Source organism: Equus asinus, chromosome 22, assembly GCF_041296235.1.
Source record: "Equus asinus isolate D_3611 breed Donkey chromosome 22, EquAss-T2T_v2, whole genome shotgun sequence".
Classification (NCBI taxonomy): Eukaryota; Metazoa; Chordata; class Mammalia; order Perissodactyla; family Equidae; genus Equus; species Equus asinus.
Genome location: NC_091811.1, coordinates 24,360,462 through 24,376,028, shown reverse-complemented (window position 1 = coordinate 24,376,028; position 15,567 = coordinate 24,360,462). Strand labels below are relative to the sequence as shown.

Sequence of the window (15,567 nt, the reverse complement as noted above, 5' to 3'; positions counted from 1 at the left end):
TGAAGGTTAATTTTCATTAGCCTCACAGTTCTCTACCTTGAATTATAAATAATCCTGGAATAAACATCATGACCATATAATTGTTTTCTCTCTTCCATTATTTTCCAAAGATTCCAAGTTACCATGACACCATTCACCTTGGAGGAGTTGAGAAAGGAAATGGTCATTTATCCAGCACCAATTACATATCGAGCAGTTTATATATGTATCTCCACCACAAGCCTGAAGGAGGTATTATCCCCATTTCACAGAAGAGAAAACTGAGGCACAGTACATGTAAATATCATGTCTAAAGTGACATATCTAGCAAATGGGAGGGTTTGGATGCTAACTGTCTCATTGCAAAGCTCATGCCTTCCCTACCACATCGTGGTGTCTCTGCAGCCTCACTAGCTTCATCATAATACATTCTCCAGGCTATTGTTGAAAAAGCTGGTTCTCAGTTATTTGTTTTGAGGAGGCCAGAACACAAAACTTGCGGAGTCCTGACAGGGTTCCTGGAAAAAGGTAATTTAAATCAATGGTGGCTAAATTTTCTCCAGTGAATTTTGGGGAAAGTGGTTTGGCTATTTCTGCCCTTCTGTCTGAGGACAGACAGGCGTCCTTTTGGTTCAGTGTGCTCTTCTTGGAAGGAGCAGAGTGTCTGTAATCGTTAGACCCGGGTGGGTTTGGAGTCCTGCTATTTACTACTTGAGTAGCCTTGGGTAAGTCACTGAACCCATCAGGTTCTCATTTTCCTCCTCTGTGCATGCAGTTAGGATAATGAGTAACAAAACCTGCCTTACTCCAGGGTAGTTTTGAGTTCAAATGTGATAAGGTGTGTGCAAGCACTCGGTGAACTCCAATGTCACTGAGATTTTAGTAACCTTGCAGGAGTAGCTCCACCTCCTCGCTCACCTGCCCCAGGTTAGGGCGTGTGACAGCTGGGCAGAAGGCACCTGATGGCCCCTTTACGGAGAACTCTCGGTGGGGTGCCCTGCCAGACTGAAGCTGCCACGTGATCCCAGGGGGCGTCTGGGCCGTCACTCCTGAACACCCTGTCCACGGGGAGCAGCACAGGCTGCGCAAAATCAGAGCCTGACATTCTGGGGAATCTTTTCCTCCTCAAGCTGAGAACTGATTAAAAAAACGTGCCAAACATTCATCATTCAAAGCAACTTGTAAAATCCCAAATATAGTCCTGACCCATTGTCCCCTTGCTCTGTCTTAAGTGTCCACGCATTTATTATGGAATTTTATCTGCCAGTTTAGAAATCTTTAGTTCTTGTCGGACTTAATTCTGGGGGAAGTCAGGAGAAAATACAAACCTCAGTTTAAGTTGGCGTTTGAACACCATTCACTAGATCCGCGTTTAAAGCTGGTGCAAGCAGCATTCGTTTTTCTTTTCCTAGAAAAAAGATGCTTACAGCAATTCCCAACCTTGAAGACTGAGCTCATCACCCCGCGTCGGGCTGCGTGGGGCTCCAGGAGCGTGGAGCTGCAGCTCCGCCGCCCCGGCCCGCCAGCCCTCACCCCGGCCCAGGGGGCAGCCGACGGGGCTCGGGAGCTCCACCTGGCTCCGCAGGCGCCGGCCGCACAAAGAACGGAGCAGGCGGCGGCCCGGCCGAGCCGCAGAAAGTAGTCCCGACCACGCCGGCTCCGATGTTGTTGGACGTCGCTTCACGCCCTCCGCCGGCAGGGCCGGAGCGGCGGGCTCGGGAAAGAATCCCATCGGAATGCGCCGCCTGGCAGCCCTTCCCCTCCAGCACGCTTCTCCTTGCCCGGTAGATCTCCCGGGGTCTCCAAGCAGAGCCCGTGCGCGCGGCCCCCACTTCTTTGCGTAGTCGCGCGGGAGGCGGCGCCGAGGGAGGGGGCTCGTCCGCGCGCAGGGAGACCCTCGCGTGAGCCGCGGCGGCGGCGGCGGCCGGAACGTATCCTTGCGCCGCTGAGTGAGAGGAAGAGGCTGAATGAGGAGCGGCGCGGGGGAAGCGGGGCGCCGGGGGAGGAGGCGGCGGGATGGGAGCAGACGCTGGCGTCGCGCGAGCCCGGGGCAGAGCGGCGCGCTAGAGAGGGCGGTGGCGGCGGCGCGCGCGGAGCCTTGACGTGCCCCTTTCTTTCTTCTCTCTCTGGAAAGCTGGAAGCATGAGCGTGCAGACGTGCCGCTGCGGCGGCCGCCCCGGCTCCTCGCCTCCCCCTCTTCTGGCCGCCCCTCGCCGGTGAGAGAAGAGAGCGCGAGAAGGGAAGATGGGGGCCGTCCTGAGGAGCCTCCTGGCCTGCAGTTTCTGTGTGCTCCTGAGAGGTGGGAAGAGCGGGGCGGGGGGGGGGGGCGGACAAGGCAAAGTTGGTGGGATTTGGGGGGGAGGTGGCCTCGCTGTGTGTGTGTGTGTGTGTGTGTGTGTGTGTCGGGGGAGAGGAGGGAGGGCGGGAGGAGAGGGGAGAGGAGCGAGGAGAGGCCTGGTAGTGGGGAAGGAGCGAGAAAGGGGCCCGGGAGCAGGGGCTGTGTTCGCCGCGGGCCACAATGCGGACCCCCGCCTAGGTCCCCCGAGCTTCTCTGGACAGATCGGAGCCGCGATCCGGGCCGCTGGGCTTGGTGACCCCCCCCCGGAGCCCCATTCTCTCGGAGTGACCGAGGGTCTGTGTGTGTGTCTGCCTGGAATCAGCAGGGAGAAGGGTCTTTGTATGTGTCTTGGCTTTTAAAATGTTTGAGCCCAAGATGCTTTCACGTTGGCCTTCTCCCTCGAGGCCCCCACCTTTCCCGTATCTCTTATGTGAACTTTTGGAGCCCTCTTCCTATTTTTCCAGGCCGTGTTACAGCTGGTGATTGGCTTCCGTGGGGGATATAAGGATCCTGGGTGAGGGCACAGTTGGAAAGTGACTCGGAGGTTATAGGTCGAGCGATTCGGCATTTGGACTTTTCTGAGCTTCAGCCCATGATAAAATAGAAACGTTGCCCTTGTAACACCTAATGTGCAGGACGTGCCCCTATTTTCGGAGCATGCAAGTGTACAGTTGGCTCCAAGTAGGAAAGTTATCCTTGTGTCAAGAGGAGCCTGTCCTGGATCTAAGTTATCAGTTGCTGCGCTGGCCTGGGGACTGCTTGGCGCTTTGGTAAATAACATAGGCTATTCCAGATAATTTGAATCGAGAGTCGCGTGAATTCGATGGGCTTGTGGTTTTTTGGAGTGGCCTGCAGAGCTGTCATATAGGCTGTGACTCGAGTTTTGTGACAGTTCACCAAGGTTTTTGACTGGCCCGCAAGATTTCAGCAGCTCTTCTCAAACTTAGCAGTGTTGAAGTGCCGATGGGTCTGAAGCGATGGAGCGGTTAGCAGCAGAGGAATTTAAGGACTGATGGTGCAATGGCTTGTAGCTTTGGTTTTGTTACAATTCTCACGTGTGTTCATGGTCAGTTCTTTTCAGGTATGGGACCTCTTGAGTCGACGGAGACTTTTAGCTATTAATTTAACAAGCTAAACTTTTGTTAAGCCTGCAGAACTTACTGAAGTTTACAGAACGCCGTAGTAACTAACGATCTTGTGCAATAAATGAGACAGATATGCCATTTCTGTGTGTATATATTTGGATGAGAGGGATTGATCGATCTTTCTTTGTTTTTGTTTTTGGAGGAATTTTTTCCTTACTCTTCTGCAGGATTATTACGTTTGCATGTTATATCTACTTAATAATTATGTCTCTCTGTAAGCCTATTCCAAACTATTTGCACATGTAAACCCCAGAAAGACCGTGCTCACTGAATTTTCTGGACAGAGAATTGAATGCAGTGTTAGGAACTTAAGAAATTTCATAAGTATATATTTAGTATATAGTATACTCCCTGTTGAAAGGGGATTTTGCTATAGCTTTGAGAAACGATTGTATTTGACGTAAGAATATGTATATATTTTAAGACAGAAGGTTAATAGAGTTAACAAATATGAGAGTCAGCTGATTGGTTGGAATCTTGGAGAACTCTAAATTCATAACCCGGGATGCTTCTGGTTGCCCAGTTGTATTTCTTGGAGAGGAAGGGTGTGATGCAAATGTTATTTATTTATTTTACCGTCAAGTTTGAGCCTAGGGTTGGGTTTTTTTCATTACTGAGTTTAGAGAAGTTGCACTTGAAGTAATGTTTTGAAGTATGGTATTACGTAACAAGACCTAAAGGAGCTAACAGTCTAAATTGCCTCTTTTACCCTCACAAAGTTTCCAAAATGGAGCTCTCATTTTAAATGTCACGTAGTCATGGCATCAAGTGGTCTTTGAATTTAACAATACTTAACTGTGTGTACAAATTATTTGAACTTAAATTGTTTTTTGATCTGAAAGATTTTTATTCATAATTTAAATTCTTGTCACTCCTTGATAATGCCACCCTCTGTTACTGTAGTTGTATTAGTTAACCTTGGATTCCAAGGAGAAATATGTGATTAATTTGTTGCATTAAGACTTTTCCTTAGAAGAGTTGGAGCTTTTTTGTTTTTTGTGAGGAAGATTGTTGCTGAGCTAATATCTGTACCAATCTTCCTCTGCTTTATGTGGGATGCTGCCACAGCGTGACTTGACGAGTGGTGCTAGGTCTGCGCCCGGGATCCGAACCTGCAGACCCTCGGGCCCCTGAAGTGGAGTGTGTGACCTTAAACCACTACACCACCGGGCTGGCCCAGAGTTGGAGCTTTAACATTGGGAAGATGGGGTGGTGAGAGAGTTTGGGAGATGTTTTGTCCTGTAGCTCTGTTAAATCAGTAGCTAAAAGCCAGGGAATAATTGCTGTCATCATTGGGGCTGCGTCCGTGTCCGTGTCATCGGAGGTCAAGTTGCATTGGAAGGATTTGGGGATTTCAATACTAAAATCTTGAGTATAAAGTCCAAGCTTCACTACACAATAACTTTGTGTTTCTGATGTTGTCAGTCAGTTTCTCTGGGCCTCAATTTCTTTACCTGTAAAATGTGGGTAATACCTATCTGACTACTTCGCAGATTTATTTGACTTATTAGATGAAGTAATGAATGTAAAGTGCTTTGCACATGTTATTTTTTGTTATAGTTTTTGACTGTGGACATATCCTCAAATGTTGGGAATTTGAGACTTACTTTCTGTGAGATTCACGAATTCTTAAAGGTAGAAGAGATCTTGATCGTTCTGGCCTAATGGCTTTATTTGCAAGTGGGGAAACTCTGATTCAAAGATTATAACTTGCTCAAGATCCTACAGCTAATTAATGGTAGAGTAGGGATTTATTGTTGATTCTTTTAGCAAGTATGTGTGGAATACCTACTAATGTATCAGGCTCTGATGATGTAGTGGTGAGCAAAATAGACAGGATCCTGCTCCAATGGACCTCACAATCTAGTTTGCCCTTCTTACCATTTTCTTAGTCCATTCAGGTGCTGATTGGAAGAGATTATATCTCTGATATTTTAGAGGAAATATTTTTATAAGAATATAAGTTTTGGAATACTAGTAGTGTGTATAATCTGTAAATACTGTATCAGCTTACTTTGAGGAGGCTTTTGTTGTTTTATAAAAATTCTTTGCTACTTTCCTTTTTGTTGTTGTTGTTATTTGTTTTGGTGGGGTGGTGGTAAATACTCTCAGAGCAAGCCACTAGTGTTTCCCATTTTATATTTTTATAGACGCAGTCCTTGGAGAAGTTTTTTCTTTAATATCAGATATAACGATGTCTTGGGGAAGTGGAATGAATTTTGGAGTGGAAATCAGGGAAATTAGGTTCTGGTTCTAAGTTTGCCATTAGCTGTGTGTGACCTTGGATAAGTCACTTAATCTCTGTGTGCTTTATTATCTTCATTAGAATAATGAATCCTTCTTTTGGAGATTCATAATTCATATTAATACATTAAGGGCTCTGAGAGATCTTGAGGTAAAGAGACCAATTTTAACTTTGTTTACCCCACTATTTCCCAAACTCAACAAGGAGTTTTTTTCATAATACTTTTCACTTTTCTGCTGAACGTTTGTTCCAAGCAACGTGCTTGGTTGGAACCTGGATTCAGTAACCCTTTAAGCATTAGGTTGATTCATGTGAATTGATATCTGATGACAATTTCATGTACTTAAATCTGATACTTTAACTCCTACTTACTCACTTGGCTTTATGTTTGCTCATTTGGCTAGGGAATAATTTGACTGGTTATGAGACTTAATAAAAGCCCCAGCTCATTGTTATCATCAGACCTAACAGTGATTTCCCATGGTTCAGTTTTTCAGAGATTTTTTTGCTTTAATTGGAAATTTTTTCATTTGCTGAACTGAAATACTGTTTCTATATAGTTATACATACTTTGGCTATCAGAGAGAAGTGTTTTTTGAATATCAAAGAAGAGTCTGTGAAGAAGTATATAAATGGAAAATGTTTTATGTGAGCTTGTAATTTGAACATATGGGAAAAACAAAACAGGTTGTAGTTCTGTTTAGGCCATGGGTAACTACTCTGAGAAAATCAATTTTCATCATGTAAATTTTATTGCAAGTTTATATTCAAAGAAGATGATAAAGAGGGGCACTATAGCAGAAAGATATGGGCTTTGTTGACAAACAAACCAAGTTCAAAGTTTCTACGCTTTAGGTAACCTTGGACGAGTTACTTAGCTTTAGTTTTCTCTCCTGTTAAATGGGGCTAATACCTTACAAGAGTCTGTGAGAACTGATGAGATAATGTTTATGAAGGGATAGTACAGCTTGCAGTCAATAGTAGACTTCGAATAAATGGTCGCTTTTATTAAGATGGCTAAATTAAAAGAAACATTAATGCTCAAGAAAGACCAGTAAAACATTTAAGTGCTGAGCACTGTTTTAGGCAGTCACTAGTTTTAGGCCAGTGGATTTTGAACCTTTTTGACTCTTCTGCAACTGAAACAAAAGCTCCATAAAATCTTTTACTTTTGATGTTTTCTATTTTGTTTTATATAAACAAGAACGTCACTATCTACTAAATTTATTTTACCTTTTAAAGGATTGCAACTTTAATTTTGTTTTAGGTAATATTATAAATGAGCTAGAGGATAATAGTTCAGTTGATTGTGACACTTATTTAAGAGTTAAGTATGGGCAATATAATTTTATCAAAACATTGTCTAGTTGAGAAATTTTTTATTGTGTTATTTACAACAATTAGTATTTTGCAATTGACAGACTTCTCCCTGCAGGATGAGTAAATGCTATACTGATTCCTGCGTTGTGTATTTCACTCTTTGTGTAAGAGTCTTTATGTATATTCTGTAAAATAAGCCTTATCTTAATGAATAGAACGCTGCTCTGTGTGAATAACTTTGAAATTTTGTCAAATACGTGCATTAGGCAATCTAAAAATAGGATATTTGCCCTTGAAATTATTCATTTAAAATATAATTTGTCTTAAATAAAAGGAAAACAGTGTTATTTGATATCATTATCACATGCTTTTGTTTCTCAGGCTATTTATGTTATTTATGGCAGTGACTATCCTCACAGAAGATTCAAGACATTGAAGATGTCAGATTGGAAAATATTAAAATGTGCCTGGGTTCTATTTGGTGAAAATTACTGGTGCTTTGATGCTCTATTCCTATTAGCTGTAGTATAACTTGCTAGTTTTTGTTTCTGCAATACCTTGATTGGAAAGGCCAGGAGATTGGGGATGTGAAATGACATCATCATATTTTTAGGCAAAAAAATACATTGTGTTTCTGTGTGTGTGAGGAAGATTGGCCCTGAGCTAACATCTGTTGCCAGTCCTCCTCTGTTTTATGTGTGACGTCTCCACAACATGGCTTGATGAGTGGTGTGTAGGTCCGTGCCTGGAATCTGAACTCGTGAACCCTGGGCCACCGAAGGGCAGGGCACGAACTTAACCACTACACCACTGGGCTGGCCCCAATTGAGTGAATTTTTAAGTTATTGTTTGACATCAGGCCTGAAGTTATTGATTAGATTTTCAATAAAAATTAAATGCAGAGGTGAACATGATCATCAGAAGTCATGTTTTTTAAGAAAATAGTCACCCAGATATTGGAAGACTGTACCTTTATCAAATTATGTATGTTTGACCAGGAGACCATTTTCTCTAGTGGCCTTGGTTGTTGTCATCACTTTATCACTCTTAGACCAAAGCCGAATCAACTAAAGGATATAGTGATAGGAGTCTTCCTTATTATTGGCCAGCTTTGTTGGGAGGTGTAATTTAAATATATCCATATATGTATCCAATTTGAGGATGCTATATTTTGCAAGTCTGAAAAAGCTAACAGCCGAACTTCATTAGCATGAACTCTTAGCTACACATTATATGGTCTTTATTTGTAACAGTTTCTTGATTTATGACAATGAAGACAATCGCCCTTAGATAAAGTGTTTCAGGAACAGACTTTTTTCTTTCATAAACCACCATGAACCCGAGCTTTGCTCATGTTAGGTATTCTAAATTTTACGTTTAAAACAATAAGAAAAGATGTGAATTTTTGTGACATTCATACAGTCTAATTTGGATCTTCATTTTGTGTTTTATCTCAAATCATTTATTAGACATTGTTATAAATTTGTAACTACTATAAAGCTTGTTTTTTAGCACAGATTAGATATGGAAAAATCATTAGATATGGAAATTAATCATAGTGATCAACAAAAAAATCAGCATGTTTATATCTGAGGTTGAATTTGAAGTGTGGATTATGTAATGTGTTTTCTGGTTTTAGGATATAACTATTGCATTGATAATGTAATTAGTGTACTAAGTACTTTTTCAAATCCAGTTTTTTAAAAAGGTGTAATTCACATACTGTAAAGTTCTCCACTTTAAAGTGTCCAATTCAGTGGTCTTTAGTATATTTATAAAGTTGTACGACCATCAGCATTATCTAATTCCAGACCATCCTCATCACCCTCTAAAGAAATCCTATACCCCTTACCAATCACTTCTCATTTCTCCTTCTCCTCAGCCCGTAGTAACCACTAATCTACTTTCTGTTTCTATGGATTTGCCTATTCTCAACATTTCATGTAAGTGGAATCATACAATATGTGGTCTTTTGTATCTGACTTCTTTTACTTAGCATAATGTTTTTGAGGTTCATCTATGTTGTAGCATGTATCAGTACTTCATTCCTTTTTTATGGCTGAATAATATTCCATTGTATGGCTATGTGAAGTACTTTTGAATGAGTGTGGGTTTGATCATTGGAATCTTTATCTTGAGAAATTATTTCGGAAATCTCCACTTTTGAAGTTACAGAAATAGACAAAAAAATCTGAGTTCCTGTTTTTCTCTTGGAGAAGCACTCAGTGGTTTACCAGCATGTCATTTCTGTGTGTTAGCTTACAAACAGCAGTCTCAGTTAAACCTTTTTACCAGTTTCATTTCCAGATTAATAGGATAGAAGGGAAAATAGAAATTAGCTGGCCCAGCTTCTTTGTTTTATGAATTAGAAAGATGAATGAATAACCTAAGGCCAGATTGCTGGTACTCTGGACAGTAATTTTACATGCAATGCTTTCTGTATGTAGCTAATTTTACCTGGGCTTTATTGTGGTTTTGAAAAATGATACCAGTCACTTTTGATAGAGGAAAATAAATATTAATGTAATTTTGGAGTTTGCAAATAGGTGGTTTGTCATAGTACTGTTAAATACGGCATCTGGATTTAGGTAAGGAGATACTTTATTTGAAAGGATTATTGCAGTAGGGAGAATGCTCTGATTGCAAGATCCTCAGGCATCTCAAAATCAAACAGAAAAACGTTTCTTTTTTAGAGAGGGTAAGCAGGGCTGGCAGAAACTTTGGAGGGGTATGGGCCAAGTGGACGGGGGGTGAGCAGATTGCACAATCAAGATAGCTTAACTGGAAATTTTTTTCCTGTGGTCAGCTGATGCTTGGAATGAGTTAAGGGTGGAAGTTGTCCATCTACTTCCTTAAGCTTTGGGCAAAGCCTAAGTTTAGGGGCGTGTGGGAGAGGAGAAAAGCCTGAGTAAAGTTTGTTCAGGCTAAGTCAGTAGGTAAATAATGGGCAATTATGAGCAGTTGGTCAGTTCCCCTGTTGTTTAAAACAAAATCTGTCACTATTAGAAATATACTTTAGCTCAGACTGCTGTAACAAAAATAGCATGGACTGGATGGCTTATAAACAACAGAAATTTATTTCTCACAGTTCTGGAGGCTGGAAGTCCAAGATCAGGGTGCCAGCATGGTCACGTTCTGGTGAGCACCGTTTTCCAAAAGAGCTTGCCAAAAGAGAAGAGATTGCAGACTGCTGACCTCTCTGTATCTTCACGGAGCAGAGAGAGGAAGCAAGCTGTCTGTTGACTCTTACAAGGGTGCTAATCCCCTTCATAAGGACTCCACCCTCATGACCGCATCTGATTACCTCCCAAAGGCCGCACCTCCTAATACCATCACACCGGGTGCTGGGGATGGCAGGGTGGGTAGGGTTTCAACATGAATTTGGAGGGACGCAAACATTCAGTCCATAATGGATATAGAATAAGAGTCATAATGGGATATAGAATAAGGTCATTGTGAAGTTGATCTTATTAGATTTGGCTTGATTATTTATGTAGGTGTAGGCCTTTTAAGTTTCCTTTGCTTAAAGTTTTTGTAGGGAATCTCAGATTGGACTTTTAAAAGCCTCTTGAAGCCAGGGAGCAGCGTCAAGAACTCACCATCAGGTTTCACTTGCAGTACCAATAGATTTGGGCAAATTCCTGAAGTTTCCAAAGTATCCTAGGATTCCTGGGCCTGCTTGGAAGTGACCTTCCTTCCTTCACCTGTAAGGCTGGGAACTCTTAACTCTGTAAGCCAGGTAAAGCAGTGTGGTTTTCCCAAGAGAACTGTGAGCATTGGCTCCATAAAGTCAACCATAGCTCCTTAAAAGTGTCTGGTTATATCTGATTAAGTGAGCCCCATTTTCAAATATGGCATTCCAGTCAAAACCTTGGTTGCATAGCGAATATTTCCAACTGGGGGACAGACTTTCTTGTTGAACATATGCACGTAACTGTATTGCCTTGAAAATAAATACTCATTAAGAGATTTTGAATTATGGAGGATTCAGGCAGGGAGAAAAAAGGTAAATGTTTTATTTCTGCTTACAAAAGCCTCGTCTGCTTAAATTGTTAATGACTTATAGATAGCTTAAGAGAAAAGAGAAGAGTTCCTTATATCCAGAAAATAGGACATCAAAGCATCAGCAGTGTTTTAAACAAAACCCACAATCATCCTCCATCAGTTTATTCAGTCCTATGTAATTAATTCTTGTTCTGCCAGATCTTGGGTTAGCAGTGTCGTGAATCCATCTGCTTCTCCATTAGCTTTTTGGAAATCCTGACTCAGTGTACTGGTAGGGTCTCAAAATTATTTAAGTGATGCCATCAGAAGCCTGTGCCGAAGAGTACCTGGTATAGTCCTTTTTCAGCAGTATTTTTTGTTAAGATAAGCACTCTGGCCTATAGCTGATTTGCAAGCACTTTTAGGGAAGTATGAGAGTAAAACGAAAAAACCATCTGTAGATGACAAAAGACTTAAAATGGTGGTGATTAACTTATTACTAATAATTTTAAAAGTAAAAGATCTGATAAGACTTTGTTATAAAAAATAATGCAGTTGACAAGAAAGTTTGGTTGTTTTTGTGGCATGCAAACCAAAATCAAGTCATTCCAAAAAAGTTTTAGGAAAATATCTATAAGCATAATGATTAACTGTATTTTAAAAAGAGTGGATATTACATGTAATTTATTAATATAATCTTTGCGGAGAAGAAAACTTCAAGATATATAATAATACTGAGACATAATGTGCCATCAAGCATATAGGTAGAATATATCGACATTATCAAGTAAAAAGATTTTGTAAATCTAGATTAAGTCCTAAACACCTGTATAATAAAATTCCATGAGTAATTGATGTGAATCCCCAATTGTGAACCCCTGGCCTACCTAGAATATACTATATTCAAATTAAAGAAGTCAAATTGTGACCAAGTTAATAAAAAAATCATAAAAAAGTAAAAAGAATAACTGAAATTATGACTGATGACACTACACTGTTGTCTAATATCAGGCAAAGTAGCACCAGGACTCTTGATAAGTAGAAATATCAACAATGAGAGTATTGATAAATTTCTAGAAACTTCATGCAATTTCTGAAGTAATCATGTTAACATTTTACCCATACAGATTTAACCTGGGGGAGGGTAGGTGTATCTTCTGATTTGACACTGCTTCCCATGCAAATTATAACATTGATCAAATAAAACTAATTACTTTCAACACTCCTCTTTTTATAAGGTGAAAGAATGAATTATTTGTGAACTTCCAGGGGCCCTTTGGGAAATTTCAAAGATAGTTGTAGGTGCAAAAGACATTTAGGATTTGATTTTGAAAAGGCAGAATGTTAAAAGTTGTCAGGAGGTTTGAACATTTGATTAAAAAGGATCATGGGGGGCTGGCCTGATAGTGCAGCGTTTAAGTTCGCATGTTCCGCTTTGGTGGCCCAGGGTTCACTGGTTCGGATCCTGGGTGTGGACATGGCACCTCTTGTCAAGCAATGCTGAGGTAGGCATCCCACATATAAAAAAAAAAAAGAAGAGGAAGATGGGCACGAATGTTAGCTCAGGGCGTCTTCCTCAGCCGAAAAAAAAAAGAAGAGGATTGGCAACAGATGTTAGCTCAGGGCTAATCTTCCTCAAAAAAGATGATCATGGGTCAGTGAGAAAAAATAATTTACTATCTATTTAACCAAAGTTTCCCAAAAATTTTTTTAAAATTGAAAATAGGAAGGAGCATGATGGTAAATAACCTTAGTTCTTTCAAAAGTGAGAAGACTTTGTTTTCTAAAATAATTGAGGACATGATAAAAGTCACCATCAAGCAAAGAAAATTCTGATAAGACACGCAATCTTTCCCTTCTAGGGAGATTACTTAGAAGGCAAAGAAAGGCCTTTTATAACCTCTTTATTAAGAGCGGACCAATAACCCAAGAAAATTTTGTCATTTTAATAGAAAACCAAATTCTAGTTTTGCAAAAACATAATATTTGATACTAAAGCGCTTTTTAAAAATCTTACAAGTAAACCAATCAAATCTTAGCCGGCTTAACCATGACAGATGCAATTCCTTTTTCCTGAACTTTTTATAGGTTTTTGTATCCATTCAGCACTTGTCCTACGTATTCCTCTTTCTTATTCTGGAACAATTAATCATTTTACTTTAGAATTGTTTTCTTTTTCCTTAATAAAAAAACATTCTGCTTGCCTTGCATACAAAGTTGTTCCTTTTTGTCATGTGTCTCCTAGTAGAGTCTCATTTACATATAAAATTATAACTCATAATTAGAGTAACTGCTATTTTACAGAGAAAACTATGAGGTCAATAATTGTGAACTGTCTGTTACACCAGCATTTTGTGGTAGATTGGCCGAGCTTATGAATATACATCTTACAACTTGTTATAGCCATATGCTTCCTGATAGTATAATTTCTCAATGTGGCAAAAATGAATATGTTCATTAATAGAGTCAAACATATGTGGTTTCTTGGTACCATAGTAAGAGGCAAAAACTTGAAATGCTTATGCTTCAATGTCCTGTCTTACTTAGGAATGACCTAGGTATTTAATGAATATCTATGAATTAACTTAGCATAAGCCCAGGGTTGTGAGTTACTGAAAGATTTTGGGAACTTTAAATTGGCTTATTACAAAACATAATTCCTGTTGAAATCAAGTTTGTCAGAATAATGATTCAATTTGGTTAAATACAAATGTAGATGTAATGCTAGTTTATTCTAACAATAAACCTGTAAAAGTTTGGGAAGAACATAGCAAAGTAGAATAAAAATGCATGCTTGTGTTATCCTTAATGCCTGTAACTCAGAAGACATAGTTGTTTTTATTAGACCAACAATATTGAACTAGTCTTATATACCAAAGATTTATGTAAATGTATGTTAACTTGGATTCCTAAAACATTTGGGTTAGTCTATAAAAATACTTTGGAAAGTATAAGAAATTTTGTTTCCTTAGTTTCTGGAAATCTTAGGGATATTTAATTTATATGAGCACTTATTTATCTTCAAGATGATGAATAGAGCTCCTTTCAGGGATTTGAAAATCTAAAATTATAATTCCTAATGCCATCTGAAGGTGGAAAATATATATACATATATAACTTACATGCATATATTCATATAAAAAACATACAACTAGACACACATAGACAGCTTATAGCTTCAATTTGAAAGGTTCACCTCACTGCTAGCTTTTGTTTTTCCTTTACCTTTAGAGTTTTACCAGGATTGTGTTTTTGGTGGATGGGGCAAGTTGAGGTTACCTGCTCAGTCAGTAAGAGGGCTGAAGTATCCCCACCAGTATCCATGGAGGAGGTCTTTAAGATTTTCTTTGCCCTGCTGTGTAATCTTATGGAGGCTGCACACTAAATTTTGGTTAAGGGATCAAAAAGAGACCAAGAGGCTGTCCAAAGCTCGAGTGGATAAAAGATCCAGCCTGTTTGCAATTCATAATGTATTTTTTTTTGCTGAGGAAGATTTGCCCTGAGCTAATGTCTGCTGCTCATCTTCCTCTTTTTGTATGTGAGTTGCCACCACAGCAGGGCCACTGACAGACGAGTGGTGTAGGTCTGTGCCTGGGAACTGAACCCAGGCTGCAGAAGCAGAGTGTGCTGAGCTTAACCAGTGGGCCACTGGGGTTGGCCTGCAATTCATATATATATTTTTTTGCTGAGGAACATTTGCCCTGAGCTAACATCCATTGCCAATCTTCCTCCTTTTGCTTGAGGAAGATTTGCCCTGAGCTAACATCTATGCCACTCTTCCTCTATTTTGTATGTGGGGTGCAACCACAGCATGGCTGCTGATGAGTGGTGTAGGTCCACACCCAGGAACTGAACCTGGCCATCTGAAGTGGAGTGCATGGGACTTAACCACTAAGCCAGGGGACAGGCCCGCAATTCATATATTTTTCTTTAGAGATTGGAACCTGAGCTAACATCTGTTGCCAATCATCATCTTCTTTTTTCTTTTCTTCTCCCCAAAGCCCCCCAGTACATAGTTGTATTTCTAGTTGTAGGTCCTTCTGGTTGTGCTATGTGGGACGCTGCCTCAGCATGGCCTGATGAGCAGTGCCATATCTGCACCCAGGATCCGAATGGCGAAACCCTGGGCTGCTGAAGTGGAGTGCGTGACCTTAACCACTGGGTCGTGGGGCCAGCCCCCGCACTTCATATTTTTGACTTTCAAGTACTTGAGCCCCTCATGAGTCTCTAGTAGGGGAAAAGGGAGCCTTAAAGCCTGAGTGACTCGGGAGTTGAGGGGTTGGAGTGGGAAGGGAAATGTCTGACAGAGGTGGAGGAGGTTGGGGTATTAAAGGAGGATAGATCAAGGATTCAGGGGAGCTGAAGGGAATGTCAGGAGTGGTGAAAAGGAAGAAGGAAGAACAGAGGGTGATAGAAAGGGACAGGTTTTTGGTGAGCCTCTTTGGGGAGATCCCGGAGAGAAATTGAAGTTCTGAATTGTCTTTAGTAAAATTTTGCCATTTTTGAAGATACTGAATTGCATTAGTGCTGTAATGGTGAAGAATACAGTCAGTGGG

The 15,567-nt window shown here is 40.5% G+C and overlaps 1 protein-coding gene across 2 annotated transcripts in view; it reads left to right on the top strand.

Moving 5' to 3' along the window:
• Positions 1-1,910: 1,910 nt before the first annotated feature.
• LRP6 (LDL receptor related protein 6) overlaps positions 1,911-15,567 on the top strand; it is a 176,387-nt gene continuing 162,730 nt past the window's right edge. The window contains exon 1 of one of the 2 annotated variants that reach the window (XM_044775138.2): positions 1,911-2,278. In XM_044775138.2, the coding sequence (XP_044631073.1) occupies positions 2,224-2,278 (55 nt within the window). In that variant the 5' untranslated portion in view covers positions 1,911-2,223. The remainder of the gene's footprint in view (positions 2,279-15,567) is intronic. The other variant, XM_044775140.2, reaches the window with a different exon arrangement.